The following is a 16,833-nucleotide window of genomic DNA, read 5'->3' as shown; positions in this document are numbered from 1 at the left end:
CTGCTATTTCAACCCACAGACAGCTATATTACTACTCTTATAACTGCTTTTGTCCTCCTGTATTCCACAAGGACATGGGCAAGCTTTATGCTCCCTCATGCACCTCACTTACAACATCCTCATAAACAATACTGCATTTAAAAAAAATTTAAGAAAAGGATACTTATTCAGTCAAGTAACACATAAACCCTTTCACTTTGAATTATGCATTCACTCAAAGAGTGGGGGAAGGAGCTGCCTAAGCAAAAGGAGAGGGTCAGACAAGGCCACCATTACCATGTCACAGCCTTGTGCCTTGCTACTGAGCCATTTGAAGGCAGGCCTAGGATAGGAAAACTTGAGTGTGTGTACACTTCACAAGTGTCAGGAGATACAATCAGTTTGGTGGGAGAGAAGGCAAAAATAAACTGGAGCACAGGAGAACAGAAGACATCTTCACACTCTTGAGCTACAATGCAAGCTTGTAAAATGTAAAATAATATTCTTTTCTCTCTGAAAGAAATGGGACACTATGAGCAGGTGCCAGGCAGCAGTTTCTAAGTTTCAAAAGAACACTGAAAACAAAACCTGCTCTGTGGGTACAGGTAAGATGTTTGGGTTTAACACCTATCAACTTCTTAACTCTAATCAATTCTAAGGTCACAAAACCTCCATAACAGAACAAGAATGAAGAAGAGGGCAAAGATGAAGAACTTACTGTCTTGGTAAAATTAACACATATTTTTAGAGTCTCTTATTAATGATCAGAACTGGCTACACCATAAGTCAAATAGCAGACTCTTGCCCTTGCTGGCTAAATGGCACCTAATCATAAACAATCATCTTCAGGATAGAAGGGATAAACAACCTCAGCCCTGAAACTGTACAGCAGATTAACATAAACCAGCAAGTTCAAGAGCAAGGCAGTCACAAGGACACAGCCCTTGGAAGTCTTCTGAGGCTAAATCTGAGATGTTCTAACAGTATATTATAGTGCACTTTAGATGGTCTGCAGCTCACTACAAAGTACTACAGCACAGCTGTAATTAAAGCTCCATCATTCTTTCCACTATAAACTCTGCTTTTCATGAGTTTATAATTTAGATTGTAAAAATCTGTTCTGAGTGAAAGCTTGGCAAACCAGAGCTTGTGCATAAGAACATTTTCTTTTTCCAAGGCAGTCAGGTCCTTAAGGTTTTATGAATAACAGAAAAGTTTTCCAGCTTAACCCAAAGTAAGTTAAAGAAAAATAAGCCATATGTCACTTAAATTCCTTTGTAGTTTGAGAAGGGAAGTTTTATCTCGCCAAGTTCAACTCACAGACAGTTTAATGTCACTTCACAATTCAAAAATGGAAAAACAATGTATACAGCCAAAAGCAGAGGCTTAATACAATTTACACAGGCTTAGCTTTAACCCAGACCTGTGCTCAACTGAACTGAAAATAACCCCAGACCTACCAAAGAGAAGGCAGGTCGTGTCTCCTCTGCTCCCCAACCATAACCCTGGTTCCTGTGACTCCTCGCCCATTCCTCCCCCTCCAAACTGAACTGAACCCTTATTCCAAACTGCATGAACTTCTGAAGTACGTTATCCTCCTCCTCTATTTTTCACTCACGCCTCTTAGCTGCGCTGGTCAGAAGAGTAATTCCATACACACTTGACACTTGAGAGTGTTGGATGTGGAAATATCTGTCTACCCACTATGTACTTCAAAATGACATACAACAGTAATGCACAAAAAACTCAAGACTCTATTTTTCATTTCTTTGACAGATGAAACTGGCAATAGACTTTTTACAAAAGATCTCAAGGGACATGTCTGGTGTAAAAAAATGCAAGATGAGGAACAGTAAAACATATGGAATAAAAAAAGGAAAAGGGTAAGAAGTCTTAACAGACTAGCAGACTTTATGTATTAAGACTTTTGTGAATGTGCTCATTTAAGGCAGAATAGATAACTTCCAGTGAGGCTTCTCAAGCCCTATGAGACATAACAGCAACTAACTCCTATGTGAAAAAGCACTCATCATCCATCTTACTAGAATACTCCTTTATAACTGGCTCATTAAAAATCCACATTCACAACTAGTTTCTGGTCCAGAAGATTTTCTTTAAGTAGTTAACTGAGAAAAGAAATTTAACAACTGAGAGCCTAAAATATAACAGTAAAGCAAACGCTCCCGCCTTCAAGAGTGAAACACATCTTCCTTGAAAATAGAAAACTCCGAAACCCAGCTACCTGTTGAGAAAGTGTCTTTACTTTTTTCCTAGCAAGTAATTCAGAAGGATGGGCAGTGAGTCATTGGCTACTGCCTCAGTCTTCCCTGTACATGTTTGTCACTGCCTCTGTGACCACTGAGGCCCAGTCCCAGTTTACTTTGACTGCACTTTCACCCATTCCCCTTACGAATCGAGTAGTTTCACACATCTGACCTATCTCAGTTTGCAAGGCACGGGCATGTTTTGTTTTCTGCCATCTCCCAATCTGCCTGAATGAGAATGATAAACCCATTGCTCATCAATGGGTTTGGCCAGGCTTTTGGTTTTGCTCTTATGCAACACCAACCTGCACAAAGCTGTGCTCCTGAACAACAAGGCTATTGAGCTTTCCCAATGCTGGGAGTGGCCTCCTCTTAAACTCTGTCAGCTGCCTATCTCCAACAATCCGAGTTGACTCATATACTCGAGATGGACCCTGTTGATTTCAGACTCTTAAACCAAAAGCCAACCAAACTTCCCTGTACCTCATCAGACATCCTGCTAGATAACAACAGATAATAAATTTCTATAGAGATAAACAATGGTAACTCCACAGTGCTGCTTTCATCTGTGTTCATTTCTTCACACGATAACATGACCCTCATCCCCTCAGCAGAAGATGCTGATCTGATAGCACAAGAGAACTCCACGTGTACAGAAATCACAGCAGCTTTTTTCCCTGCCTATGCCATTTCAGTAACACTCCTCCTTTCTGGAACAAAAGGCTCACATGCACAGGAAAGGATCTGGCTTCCCGTGCTAATTGCAATACAAGCATCTCCCAAGATGGCTACAAAGGGCATGAGCAGGCATTTTCAGAAATGCAACCTTGACAAAAGGCTTTATCATCTCTCCTTAATATGGAGGTGTTTACACCTCAGGCAGAAGAAGGAAGTCAAGGTAGGGTGTGTTTTCACAGTTACAGGCTAACTCACAAGTCTTAGAGTGCACCTGAGTAAATGCCTGAGCTCTGTACATACAGCTCTTGTACCATACACCTTGGATGACCAAGTGATGCTTTCTGGCCCACCACAAGCAGGATCCAGCTCTGCTCAGTTTCTATCCAACTGTCTCAACATACAGCCCCTGAAAAACCACACCACAAAACCAAAGAAAATAAAACATGCAGTTCCACTTACAGGGCTCTGCATCAAGATCATTTTATAACTTTCCCCACAACAATTACGAAGACTTGATTTTACCCCATGCATTTTCTTAATGAACTGATGGAACTTGTGTGAAGTATTCCTACTGAAGATCTGAACACAAGGCCAAAAAAACATTTAATATTTAAGGGCTTAAGTTCAGAGTTATATATCACAAAAACAGAGATCTGGAGATGAAATTCTGCCTTTCCTCAGGGGCATAAATCCATCTCTAATAGCTGGAGATGAGAATCTTCCTTCAAGAAAAATGCTTGACAATTGGCTGTTACCAGCTTTTTTTTTTTTTTTTTTCCTAATTGTAATTGATGAGCTTGATACTGGTTAAAGATCAACTATTCTGAGTGAGCAATCTGGACAACCACATTTGTCTTCATTGGCAACAGATGCTCTAACGACTTCATTTTATGCAAAAAAACCCAGATGAAGCAAAGACCTCAGCTGTTTCAAGAGCTGCTACAAGGGAACTCAAATTTATCATAATGAGAAATCTTTGTTTGATGACTGGAATACTGAGAAAATCAAAAAGCTTCACTAACCTTCTACGTTCATAGCTTCCCTCAGAAGCTGCAACTTCTTCTGCCTCTCTCTTATCCTGTCAAAGGCACTTGATATTGCTGCAGAAGTTGATGTCTCAGGCATGTGGCGCGTTTGGTCCAGTTTTTGCGGTCCGAAGACATCCAGTGCTATGCTCCCATCAGAGTATCTTGCTTCCTTGTTCCTGGCAGTAGTAGAAGTCCGTACTGTAAATGTTTCACACTGATGGCTGTGCCTGTGAGGGCCTCCAGCATGGTCCCTCTCAGCTGCCTTGTCAGTAGCGCAAAGCAAATCTGTGGAAGAAGCCCATATTTTCCGTTTGGGAGGGACATCTGTGTGAAGGTGACCTTTTTTCTCAAGCTCACTGGTTTTATACCTGTGAGGACAGAAAACGTCTTCCTGACCCGAACTGTAATCTGTAGAAATGCCCTGGAAAAATTCTTCCTCGTCTCGTGTTCCTCTAATGGACAGAAATCCCATAGACTTGCTAAGTCCTTTGTTAAGGGTGGTCTGTTGAGAGAAGTGAGCTCTGTGTCCATCAGGTGCATCAACCGTCAATGTTTTTCCTGGAATAAGGAGACATTTCATACATGTAATTTTCTACCTAAGACACAGGAGTCCAACACAAATTAGTTAAAGTGTACGATGAACACATGCTTGGGCATTGGTTTTACCACGTAAAGCATTGAGAAGGCTGCTCCAAGGGCTCCCTCAGTCAACAAAGACAGAAATACAACTACTTCATACATGACCATTTTATTTATTTTATTTCTAAAAAGCTCAAGAAAAAAAAAAAAATAAGGCCTACTATAATTCTGTATTAACAGTAAAAAACCCCAAAGTATCACATACTTGCGGAAAGTTGTTTTGTCATTAGTTTCATTTTCAAAATAGCCTGGACTATCACCAAAAATACTACTTAATAATCAATCTGAAATCAGCCATTCCTCTCACACCCAAATACACCGCCTACAGGTTTTAATAACAAGTCCAGGTTTGTTCTACAGATTTACAGATGCCCTGCAATAGAGTCAGCGGTAAGAAAAGAATGATTGTGTACTTAGGAATTATAAAAATCCTGGATCTTCCTCTAATGACTCATTTTGGTGACTATAGTCTCTCCTGGTAAAGAATACTCTGAAACAAAACCAAGAAAGCTTCCAAAGTTAAAATGATTCTCTGAGTCTGCACCCTTTGAGTTTCACTAATACATGGATCTGCCAATACTTAGGAAGTTTCTCTTTTCCCTCTCCCTTCTCTTGAAATTACTTCCAAAATAAAAGAAACTGCCAGAGGTCAAACCATGAATGAAATATGTGGTCTCTGAAGAATATCATATCATGGTGACCAAGAAGTTTTGACCCAGGTGGAGTCAGCATGGCATGTGACTGATGCCTTCCTTAGAGCTAGCTCCATCTTTGTGGTGATATCCCCATGTACATTCTTTGAGAAGGAGCAGCCTTGAAGATTTCACTGCAAAAGCAAGCAGTCGTGAGTTCAAAGTAATCACTGTGCTGTATCTACTACTCTTAAAGAATGTTACACAGTCCTGCCTGCATCGATTGAAATTAACTGCCCCACTTGCACAGCAGGCTCCTGATGATCTTTATCTAGAGCGTTATCCTTCCAAACAGAATTTCACAGAATGCTTTAGGGATGTTTAGAAATGTAGTCACTAATGCTTTAAAAGCTTAAAAAGGCTTTTAAAGGTGTAAACACCTTTCAACTCTGATATTCTTCCTCAAGAAGGGCTATGCTTTTAGTTTGTAGTTTTTATTTCTGTGATATTTAATTAACAATGAAAACCAGCAAGACTGAAGCCAAATGCAACCAAGCAGCCCCTTGCTTCCTACCATGATGCAAATACATGATGATAGAATGTTAGGGTTTGGATTGTCTAAAAGGTGTCTTGTAAGACACCATTCCCACATGCTCTAGCCAAGAAAATAAAAACCACTTTTGCCAGTGAGAACAAACTAATCTTCTAAAAGGATCTGATGCCTAATTTTGTATTTTATAAAGATAGCTTTAATATTAAACTAAACATAATTATCTTTGTGGTCAAGTAAATATTACATTAATACTTTATTCTCAGACTATACATCATCCTAAGGCTGGTGAACTACATATAATATCCACACATAAAAAAGCCTTTTAAAAATAACGTTCATTGTGAAGTTCCCACTATCCATCTAAAGGGATGATATCCACTCTGCAAACACATACTTCACATTCATGTACATGCACCAAGGACAAACATTCCTGAACAGGATTTTAACTCAGTCATTTGCGAGACAAAAAACGAAACACTGCAGTTGGCTTTTTAAGATGGCCAACAAAAGCTCAAATCAAAAGGAGCTCTGAGAATCCTCCCCAGTAATGAGAGTTCCAGGATAACTTTAGGTCAGAAAAAACTAAAACAACCTCCTCTACTCACTGTAAAAAAAACCCCAAACACCCACTCCCTTAACAATGAAAACATTTACATGCAGGGTCCTTACTGAACAAAACAAAGGCAAACAAAGCAGAAAAATACCCAAGAGAAGGAGACAGCTGCTACTCCCATACACTACCACAGCTATGCACACAGGATTACTTGGTATAGCATCGGCCATGACTCAGAAGAACATTCCTGCTTCAAAAGATCATTCAGGTCTCTGCACACCGATCTTGTTGCAGGACCACATGCAATGAAAAGAGTCACAAGGCACTTTTAGCACCTGTGGGTATCCCTCACCACAGCACTCCAGAGACACAACCCTCTCTTTGCTGTGTGCTGGTGAGAACTGCAGGGAAAGAGCCCTGTCAGTCAAAGACAGTGCTGGGGGCAAGGAGCAACCTCCTCACCAAAGCTGTGCTTCTCGTGGACTTGGATAAACCAGAAGCTATTTCCTGTTTGCATGGAAGCACTGAAGACACGAGCTCCTTTGCCTCAGCACGCAGGAGATGCTTCCTACTCCCCAGTGGGCCTCCCCCAACAAGAAAAGTGAGTGCTGTCTCACGGGCAGTGGCTAGGGAAGTACTCATGGCTACAGGTTTGCCACTCAGCCAGCCAGCTGCATGATGAGACAGGAGATGAGCTGTCCTGTCAGGAAGCAGCGCGGGAGGTGTTCCACTCCCACGCTGCTCTTCCACTCTACAGGTCCAACTCAGATCCACACTGACTTCAGCAGTCAGCAAGAGATTTTTACATAGTACCAAAATGAATCTACAGCTGGCCTCGGTATTCAGGCTTGAGACTGCAAAATTCTCTTGGAAGTCTTCTGTCTGTCCTTTATTACTCTTCCCATTCCCACTTCTGCTTTTCATCAGCCTTGCCAATTCTTCCCACCTCTGCAAAACCCATCCCTCTCTACCTGACATCATTTCAACGAGCTCTGCCCAAACTGACTGACAGTGCCAACATGAGCTGGTTAAAAATCATCCTGAGAGGAGTGGAAAAAATGAGACTTTGGGGCAAGGAGTGCACGGCCTGGGTGTCTTGAGAGGACAAACTGAAACAAAGCAGCAATAGAGATCTTTCAGACCTGTACTTTATCCCAGCCAAAACTTCATGCTGCTTTTAGCACCAGAGCACAGAGGCCAAGGATCAAGGGCAAGACTTCTCAATACAGAAGTAACTCAAGCGCAGACATCAGTAGTAAAATTGGTTTAGCAACCAGCAATCAGTCCAAGCCAATATGTTTTTAATAACATATATTATATTAAAAACATATATATGCTTTTAATACCATAAATCTGTCTTAATCCCTTCTTCCTTTTTTGAAGTACTATTACAGACTTTGTAAGTCACACGATCAACTGTTAAGGTATTTTCACTTTTTTAATCCTGGACTTCCTCCACTACCTCAGCATTACTTGGATCAAGAGTCTTAAATGACTGCAGGAAGTCTCTTTCAGCACAAAGCTCATGTATCCCGCTTCCAGAAAACAGTACACTTCCAAGTAGAGCAGACTGGAATAATATTCCTTCTTAAACAAATGGATTTTCAGTTGAATGGCATGATCAAGTCCAAATTCATTAAGTCAATATGTGGTTTATTCTTCAGCTTTCCCCCCTCACAGCTTTTATAATGAAATGCGTGGAAAAATAAAGGAAAGCACCACCAGCAAAAATCTATATATAAGGAATAAATATCTAACTAATGATCAAAAGGAACCTGCATAAGGGAACTTGTATGTCTTTATAATGCAAGACTCGTGCTAAGACCTTCCTCTTTAAAAAAAAAAGTTCGTATTTGTAATGGAAACTCTGGAGACCTATCCCAAGTATCTTGGCTCAACTGAAGACATTAATTACACCACCTGAGACCACACAGGCTTCAGTTACCCAGGTGTGTAACAGGACAGAGCAGTGCCTCCCTGTTTGTCAGTGAGGGTGACAGAACAAGCTGTTAGCAATTAAGATGCTGCAGCATGTAAGCAACTTCAAAAGGAATACTTTCCCCTTCCCCAGTTACTTCTCTGTTGCACTAAACTCTCCTGCTTGCTAATCTGAAGAGTGTATGGGTTCTTGATTCCTCATATTGCCCTTGGGTGTTTATCCTCCACTTGATGTTACATTAGTGCAATTATTTATAATTACTGTAAATAATTCAAATGCAATTACAGTAACTGTATGATTCTAGTGTATAATATATAGTGAGGGAATATATACAATAAAAATAGCAATTAATCACCAGGAGTTCACGATTAAATTCCCTTGTGGTGCTAAAACGAAACTCTAGCTTTCCACACTCCTCTTCAACTGCCAGATGTTACATTTGCTATATAAATATAGATTTGCTTCCTTCTTCCTTTGGTGTTTTCAGCTATGAATGCAACTACACCCTCTTTTACACCAGCATCATTCCCAGACCATCTTTCACTCAGGCTGACTAATCTGGTTGATTTTCCTCTGAGAGAGAGCTGTTGTCTAACTAAACCCAGTCTGTCTGTGATTATTTGTGTACCAGCTTGATCATACAGGCAATTAATCCAATATTAATTAAGTGCAAACACCATTGGTACCATCACATACTGCGATGCCTAAACTCAACTCAATTTTCTTTAAAGTCCTTCTGCCTGCCTGTTCCTTTTGTTTGCACAAAACAGAACACCTTTTTCAGCTCTGTTATGGATTTTGGCTTGTGGATGTATGTAGATGCACACACATGGGACTGGGGGTGGTTAGGAAGAGAGAGGGGCTGGGGGGAGCAGGGGAAGACTGCCCACGTGTGCATGAGAACACACGCCATCGCTGCCAGACTGGAAGGTCACAAGAGAGGAAATTATTATACAGGAGTTTAAAAAACATCTCCCACGCCATCTTTGTGCAGAAAACAAAGCAACAGTAAAAAAACCTCTTTCTCCCCAGACAATGTGGTTAGTTTCTAAAATATGAGTGGGTAGCTGATGGAGGAGTTGGGTTTGCAATCCCTTTGGGGCAGGCTAAAAGCCAAACAGAAGACAACAGAGCCAGATGCAGCCTGAGGATTGACTGCTAGAAATGGCACCCCCTCTTTTCTTTTCCTTTCTAAATTTTGGAGAAAAACCCAAGTTTCAGATGGAAACACTCCTAAATAATGTATTCTCTGTGAAGGAAGAATTGAACTGGACACAAGGACTGTTGAAGGTGCTATATGTAATGGTCAAATTATAAATCCTGTATAACAATCTGCATTCTGCTTTGGACTGACAGCTCTTCTACCAAAAGACACCAAACAGCTCCAAAAACCAGGCATCTTGTTCAGAACAGCAGTAGTGAGCCTTGCCAAGCAGCACTTCATATTCCATAAATGCAACATTTTACCTCTTCCCTTCCTAGGCACCTCTGCAAGGAAAGGCAACCATAGCTCTTTCCCACTCAGCTTTATGGGTTAGTTTTTTTGGGGTTTTTTTTTTTTTGGTACATTTCTCAGCCAAGTAGGCAAAAGATCTACCTAGCTACTCCCTTCCTGGATCTTTGAGCATCCCAGAAGAAGCTCGGTGATCCAGCTGCTTTTCTGCACAGAGACAGCATTTGGCATCTCGAGTTTGGTTTCCTCATTGATCTTTGTGTCTGCTCTTGTTTTGTCTTCAGAGTTCTGAGTTCAGCGCTGCTCTGGAAGCATTTCCAATATCACCAGGCTAGAAGCTCCCTATACCTGGAGAAACTACACCTGAATTTAAGGATCTCCACCAATGCCAACCACCAATACTACTAGATGAAAACAGAAACACTTATTGGAAGAAAACAGGCATGACTTTTGGAGTGAAAAAGATTTTTTTTTTTCCTTTCAACAAGAAATCTTCATCTGGCTTTCATTTGGTTTTGGTGAACTCTGGAAGTTATTCTCCACCTACTCAGTTCTTTTTTTCTGGAACTGAGGAGCCAGGGGAAATAAAAAGAAAAAAGTTTAAAAAGTATATTTAGTAGATTAACAGATGACAGACTTTCAAGCAAATGGAAATAAGTTTGTGCTGCAGTTTTTGATAATTTAAGTCTGTGTGTTTTCATTTATCAAGATAATGTTTAGGCTGCTTCAGTTCACACATGGAGGTAATCACCATAAACCATTTCTTTATAGACCAAAAGTTGTGTTTTCACCCAGATCGGGAACAAAAATATAATGCACAGTCAACTTCCCTGGATCAAGAGAAAAAAGGGTACATTTTCATTTATTTGAGTTTTTAGTTGCTATTATGGAAAGTGATAATTAAAAAGTAGAATATTATTAAAATTAAAAGCAGCTGCACTTAGCCTTAGCATTTTTCATTCAGTTTACAACACCTACCATTTTTGTTACACCTGATAGTGCAGTGCATACAGTCTAATTAAACAGGGAGTTGACCACCATCCACAATTTTGATCACTATTTCCAAATATTTTCTATTGTGTACAGTTAAGGCAAATCTAAATGATCTTTTAAATTAATTTCAAGCCTTCATTCATGTGGCACATATTATTGGCAGAGAAAAAGGTCAGAATACAACTGTAATATTATAATATATGAGTTGGACTTGTGACAGTCTACCACATTGTAAAAGTCAAGTTAAAATCAGGGATCCTCATGGCAGGAAAGCCAAGACACCTGTTAGCTGCATCTCTTTAGAAGATTAAACATCTCTGGCAAAGGTCTGTCCTTGGTGGTCATGGATCACCAGCTTAAATTGGAACTTTGCAAATAAACACATAAGGTGCAGGATTTCAGCTATTAGATGGCTGGGAAGCAGATTTCCAGGTAAGTACAAGTTAGGGAGATTTCAACTGAGCATTTAATAGCCTACATATCCTTTTCAAAGATAAATTGTGGCAATGAGAAACAGGGTGAATGAATTCTTGCTTTACATTTGGAAAAGTCTGACAGTTATTTAATCTTTTGTCACACCAAAAGAACTTTATGAAGCCAATTAAGTAACTTTCACATATAATTCTTGATGTAAGAACTCTTTTAAGGTCTACGGTGGTTTTAAGTACAAAAATTAAGTAACTCATTGGTTCAGATGACTCATGACAGGTCTTACTGCTTTTATTTCTGCTGGCTAAGTCAGTTCCTAAACACTGTTCCGAATATGATTTGACTAAAACCAAACATTCTGTAATATTAATTTACAATAAATTACTTCTGCAACCAACCCTGCTGTAAAATTCATTCACCAAGATAGCCACAGAAAGTGAGTCATGAAACAGACAAAAAAAAATTTAACTGGGGAGAATATTAACACAAAGCTGTTTATTAATTTAATAATTATCTTGAAGACAAAGATGGAAATGAATAGATTTTCACAACTCAACAGAAATTCACCTCAGTGAACATCAGACAAGTCCTCTGTCCTTTCCAGCAAAGATTTCTGCTCACTGTGTTTACTTATAATATGTTAGGGAAGTGACTAGTAAAGTTATACACATTCTTATGTGCACCCACCTCACCCCCTCCAACCATCCCAGTGCTAAACTTGACCCAAAATGTGTTCTCAGAGGTAGTTAAACCAAAAAAAAAAGGGTAAAAGATGACTCACAGAACTTCTAACTCATTAGAAAGATGCACTCAAAATCACAATCGTCCCTTAGTAGCTTACTGACCTTCTAAATGTTTGCCAGTTTGTAACTGGACTAGGAGGCATTTATTTCAGCTACACACAGCAGCAGAACAGCACAGTGACAAATCAGGGAAAAAGGACTTTGTGCCTTCCTCAGTTGTTTTGGTTTTGTCGGCCTTTTTTTTTTTTTAATTGTAACATTTTTCTTAAACCTTCATCTAGCCTTCTACTTGTGGCTCCTCAATCTATGAGATTACCAACCAATATAATCAGCACTACATTCTACAGGTCACTTTCCCTGAAATTTACAGCTGTGCTGGCAGGGCAGCTGATCTGTGCTGTTACTGACTGAATTTGCACTGGCAAACCAGCACAGAATTGCAGAAAAAGAAACAACAAGCACTGAATTGCCCTGAATCAAAAACAAGCTGCAAATCATTAGTATCAGACACCCATTTCACTGGCTCCTCACTAACTTCCAAATACATGACTCAGTGTACTTAACATCAGTGTAAAAACAGAACTGAAAACAGCCAGAACTGGTTTGGTTATTTGAGGGGTTCTGTCCTGTATATTACAATTCCCTGAGGTCTCAGCAAAACAGAGATCAAGCAATGTATCAAGGATCAAAATAAAGAAAAGACAGTTCTATTAAGGCATACTAGGGAAACTGACTGATAACAGAAGCAGAATTGGGAAAGGTTTTGGAGAAGCTAAGAAGGTAGTAAAGCTTCTATGGTAAAGGAGAAAAAATAGTTCCACAGGTAAATAATGTGATACAGAGAAATTGGAAATGCTTGAGTGGAAGTAGGTCAGGCAATACATAAAACGAATGAGTGATATCCATTTTTAAAAATGAAAATAGAGACTCAAATATCAGAAAACATGAAAAATATTTTCTGCTTCTAGGGATGAGGGGAAGACAGACCATAATACCAAAATATCATAGTATCACTTACCAAATATCACTTACAAGGTAAGTGAAAAGCAGTTTTGCTCATTGACAGTTCATCTTGAAAAGAATAGAAAAAATCAAGTACTCAAGAGCATCTCATTAATAACTTGTACCTTTCAGAACACGCTAGGAATTATGCAGATAATATAATGCTTGCACTGGAAGAGTGAAGCAGAAACATTTATTCCCTGGGCTGCCACACATTTTCTATAACACTCAACACATGCAAGCACTTTCAATGAGCTTCACAGGAACAGGTGTTAAGGGAGGAGGACTATTCAGCCAACTTCATAGTCTGGGGGTTATCAGGTTCTCTCATTTCATAAATATTATTTGAGTAAAGAGTCTATTAAATTAGAACTCTTCTGATAGTATGAAGTTGCCTAAAAAGAGAACTTTACTTTCAGAAAGTAATTTTGACCGAGGTTGCTTAGAAGTCTGTTAAACTTACTGATTGATAGCAGCTGAGCCAAGTGAACTCAGTCTCCAAGAAAAAGAGGAAAAAACATTCTGCCCATGGCATTTTTTTCAGGTTAGAGAATACAGCAAAAAAACAGCAATTGGATCATCTAGGCTACTTCCTCTGAGTTAAAGACAGAGTGCTCAGAGGAAGTTTCAGACATTACATCTTATTCACCCTGGTGCTGACCCAGAAAGCCATGAAGATATTGGCTGGAGCTAATACAGCAATCTCCAAAATTTAGCAGAACCTAAAACAAAAAGGTTTTTTGTTAAGATATAATGAAGACACTGGGGACAAGCATTACTTCAGGAGAAAGAAAAATCTGCTAAAAAGTTTAAACAAAGTTGTGGGTAGGAAAGCAAATGGACAGAGAAACAAAAGTCCTCACACCACAAACATTTAAAAAGAGTTAAAGAATTTCTAAGAAAATTAATAACAAAACAGCAAAAAAACTGGTCAGTTGTATTAGAGAACAGAAAACTAGAAACAGCAAAGAAAAGAATAATCAGAGTTTGCTAATGCAGTGAGAACAGACTTTAAAGGCAAACCTCTATGTCTCCAAAACTTTACAAAATTTTGACCATTACCAAAACACAGTTAATTATGGTTATGTAATAAAAAGCAGAATAGGTGATGGAAAGAGGGTAGAGGAAATGAAAAGCACAATGCCTTACTTCCTCAAGTTAAGTAAAGTTCTTGAAAAAAATACAGAATAGGGTAGTACTGGCAAAAGAAGAAAGGTGTATAAAGAAACTTTATTGGACAACACCGGAGACTGGGAAGCATAGGGTTAAAGAATAAACCAATTAACAACCAGAAAAATAAGGTTCTGTTTCAAACCTTAAAATTAGTGGGAACCAGGGAAAGAATTTATTTTAAGAAAGCTCTTAAGAAATTCAGAAAAGGCAGACATTACATGGTTTATGAATCCAGTCAACTATATTGATCCTGTATTTCTAAAATATCTCCCTATTGCTACAGAAATATTCTGGGAAAAAAAAATATAAAAGGAACAGTAAGAAAACAAAGTCCCTGAGAAAGCAGTCAGAACAGTGAATTTGTGCCAGAGAATTAAGAAACAGCTTGTACCAGAAACTGTTCCTAAACACATAGTGCTGTAATGGAAGGGCTGACAACCACTACCATAAGTGTTTTATATCAAACAGTAGCCTCATCTTAAAAAAAAAAAAAAAACCAACCAAAAAAAAACCCCAAAAAAAAAGGAAAAGGAAGACCACCAATTCTGCAGTTCTTATTGTCACTGACAACTTCATGGGTTATTTCACTTCCTGCTTTTCACGGCATTGTTGCTTGACACAAAACCAAAGAACAGAGGAGCAACTCGAGCACATCATCAACATATCTTTGTTGTGATGACTTAGACTGGTCCAAGCTGATGCCTTATAAAATTTCCTGTTCCTGCTGTTCCTCCTCCACAATTCTTCCAGAAAAATTAGAGACCAGCCTTTTGGAAGAATACATTCTCTTGTCTGAAAAGCCTAGCACAGAGCTGATGCTGCTGACCCTGCCAATGACCTTAAACAACAACATCTATGATCTTAAACAACAAAAAATCACAGCAAAAATCAACATTCAACCTACATCACTTTATCCTTTTTCCTCCACAGTGGCAACCTTCTGTCTCCTCCCTGGTCTCCCAGTTTCCTCTTTCCTTACTTCCCTGAAGTAAATTACAACCCTATCTGGCCTCCATATCTACCTCACACTATCAAAGCATAGCAGAACTGTGATGGAACATACATCATTTCTCTTCAGACAAAAAAAAGGCAGCAAAAGAGCTTTGTGTGCAGGGAAAAGAGTCCAGGGCTCCCCGGGATGCAGGAAGAGATGTTTTGTGCAATTAGAGCTATGATGAGAAAGCAGAGTTCACAGGCAAGAGGGAACAAGGAAAAGCTGCTTCCTGTTCCTCTATCTGACCAACCTTCAGCTACAAATCTCCTTTCTCCAGAAACAAAACATTTGGCTGAGAACCTTTAAAACCTGCTCCTACCATAAAGACTGAACTGAAAAAAGACAAATATTTTCTTGAAACAATCACCACCTGTCACCATCACCAACATTTAGCTAGACACTGAACCATCAGAGTTCTGTGAATGTAAGCAAGTCCTCCTCTATTTGATTTCTTTGCTTGCAAAATCTACCCAAACCTGGTCTTCTACAGGGCTGCAATGAAGCACTTACCTGTGGGAAGCCCTTTTCCCCTCAGCCTCTCTCGAATAGCCTGGCTCCTGTCTGGCTGCAGTTTTCTATCTCCATTACAAGACAGCTGATCCATCTGCAGAAAAATGCAGTAACTAAGTCAGAATGTTGGAAGAGCTCATATTTGTATGAAACAAGCATTGTTTTTATGTAAATGCGTGGAAATATTAGTCAGTGTCAAACAGTTAAGTGCAAAATTCAAACTTTTTAGTAAAGAACTGATTCATCAGTGAGAATACCCCCTCAAATTATCCATATTTGAACAGTGTGAGATTTATTTAACTCCACATTTGGTCTACCTTTTTTCTACCAAGAATAAATTAAGTTCACAAGGATGTAACTTAAACACATTCCACCCCTACTGCAAACTGAAGGGACAGCAGCACTCAAAAACCACCTTCCATGACTACAGTGTGACTAGAACTTGCCTGGTTCCACCGATGAGTTTTCTGCATCACAGGAAGAACTGTCTTGTACCCCCACAGGACTTACTGTACATATCAAATCACATGCACCCATTCGTGAGCAGCCTCTTCAGCCCCTCAGGCACATTCCTTTCACATGTCAGGCTAAACTACTCCCACTAACTTTTCACTTAACCTTATTTTTTAAAAATCACTACTTCCCTAGGAAAAGCTTTCACATGTACAATCATTCAAAGGAGAGTTTATTTGCTACAACAAAACATTCTTAGTGAGATCTTTTCATATAGTGGGAGTGTAACCTGGACAGCAGGAGGGGAGGAGAAATCAAGGAGATTTCATAGTTAAAATACAACTCAGTTAACATGAAACAGACTGAATCAGCCTGGGGCTATATTGCCCTTTACAAAGCATATTAACATGGCAAATGAAAACATTCAAATGGGACCTCTCAGCTGTGCTTCAGATACCACCAAATGACCAGTTACAGAGATAAGACATCTCGAGCCTTTGATGAGGCCCATCAAGACTGGAGCATGTCAACCTTGGAATAAAAGTTGTACTCTGCCTCTGAAAAAACAGAATGTATACATTTTTCTTATTAACTTAAAAAATTCCAGCACACATACAGAGCACTGAACATTAAAACCAGCAGGGCTGGCTGGCTAAGGTGCACAGAAACCTAGCAGCACAGCTATGTTGTCATTGCTCTGTTAATTCTTGGTTCTATTCAGCTAAGTTTTTTCCTTGTCTTCTTGCAAAGCCAATGCAGTGACACGTTCAGAATTAAAAAGGTCACTGGCAGAGGAAATGAGTAAAGCTTCAGCACTG

General features: G+C 39.4%; 1 protein-coding gene across 4 annotated transcripts in view; it reads right to left on the bottom strand.

Moving 5' to 3' along the window:
- PTPN13 (protein tyrosine phosphatase non-receptor type 13) overlaps positions 1–16,833 on the bottom strand; it is an 85,476-nt gene that overhangs the window by 52,340 nt on the left and 16,303 nt on the right. For all 4 annotated transcript variants that reach the window (XM_053976166.1, XM_053976167.1, XM_053976169.1 and 1 more), the window contains exons 5-6: positions 15,563–15,656; positions 3,944–4,507 (exon numbers count right to left, since the gene is read on the bottom strand). In XM_053976166.1, coding sequence (XP_053832141.1) covers positions 3,944–4,507; positions 15,563–15,656 — 658 coding nt within the window. The remainder of the gene's footprint in view (positions 1–3,943; positions 4,508–15,562; positions 15,657–16,833) is intronic.

This window comes from Vidua macroura, chromosome 4 (assembly GCF_024509145.1).
Source record: "Vidua macroura isolate BioBank_ID:100142 chromosome 4, ASM2450914v1, whole genome shotgun sequence".
NCBI classification, from domain to species: Eukaryota; Metazoa; Chordata; class Aves; order Passeriformes; family Viduidae; genus Vidua; species Vidua macroura.
The sequence above is the reverse complement of the archived record's forward strand: the minus strand, read 5'-3'. Positions and strand labels throughout refer to the sequence as shown.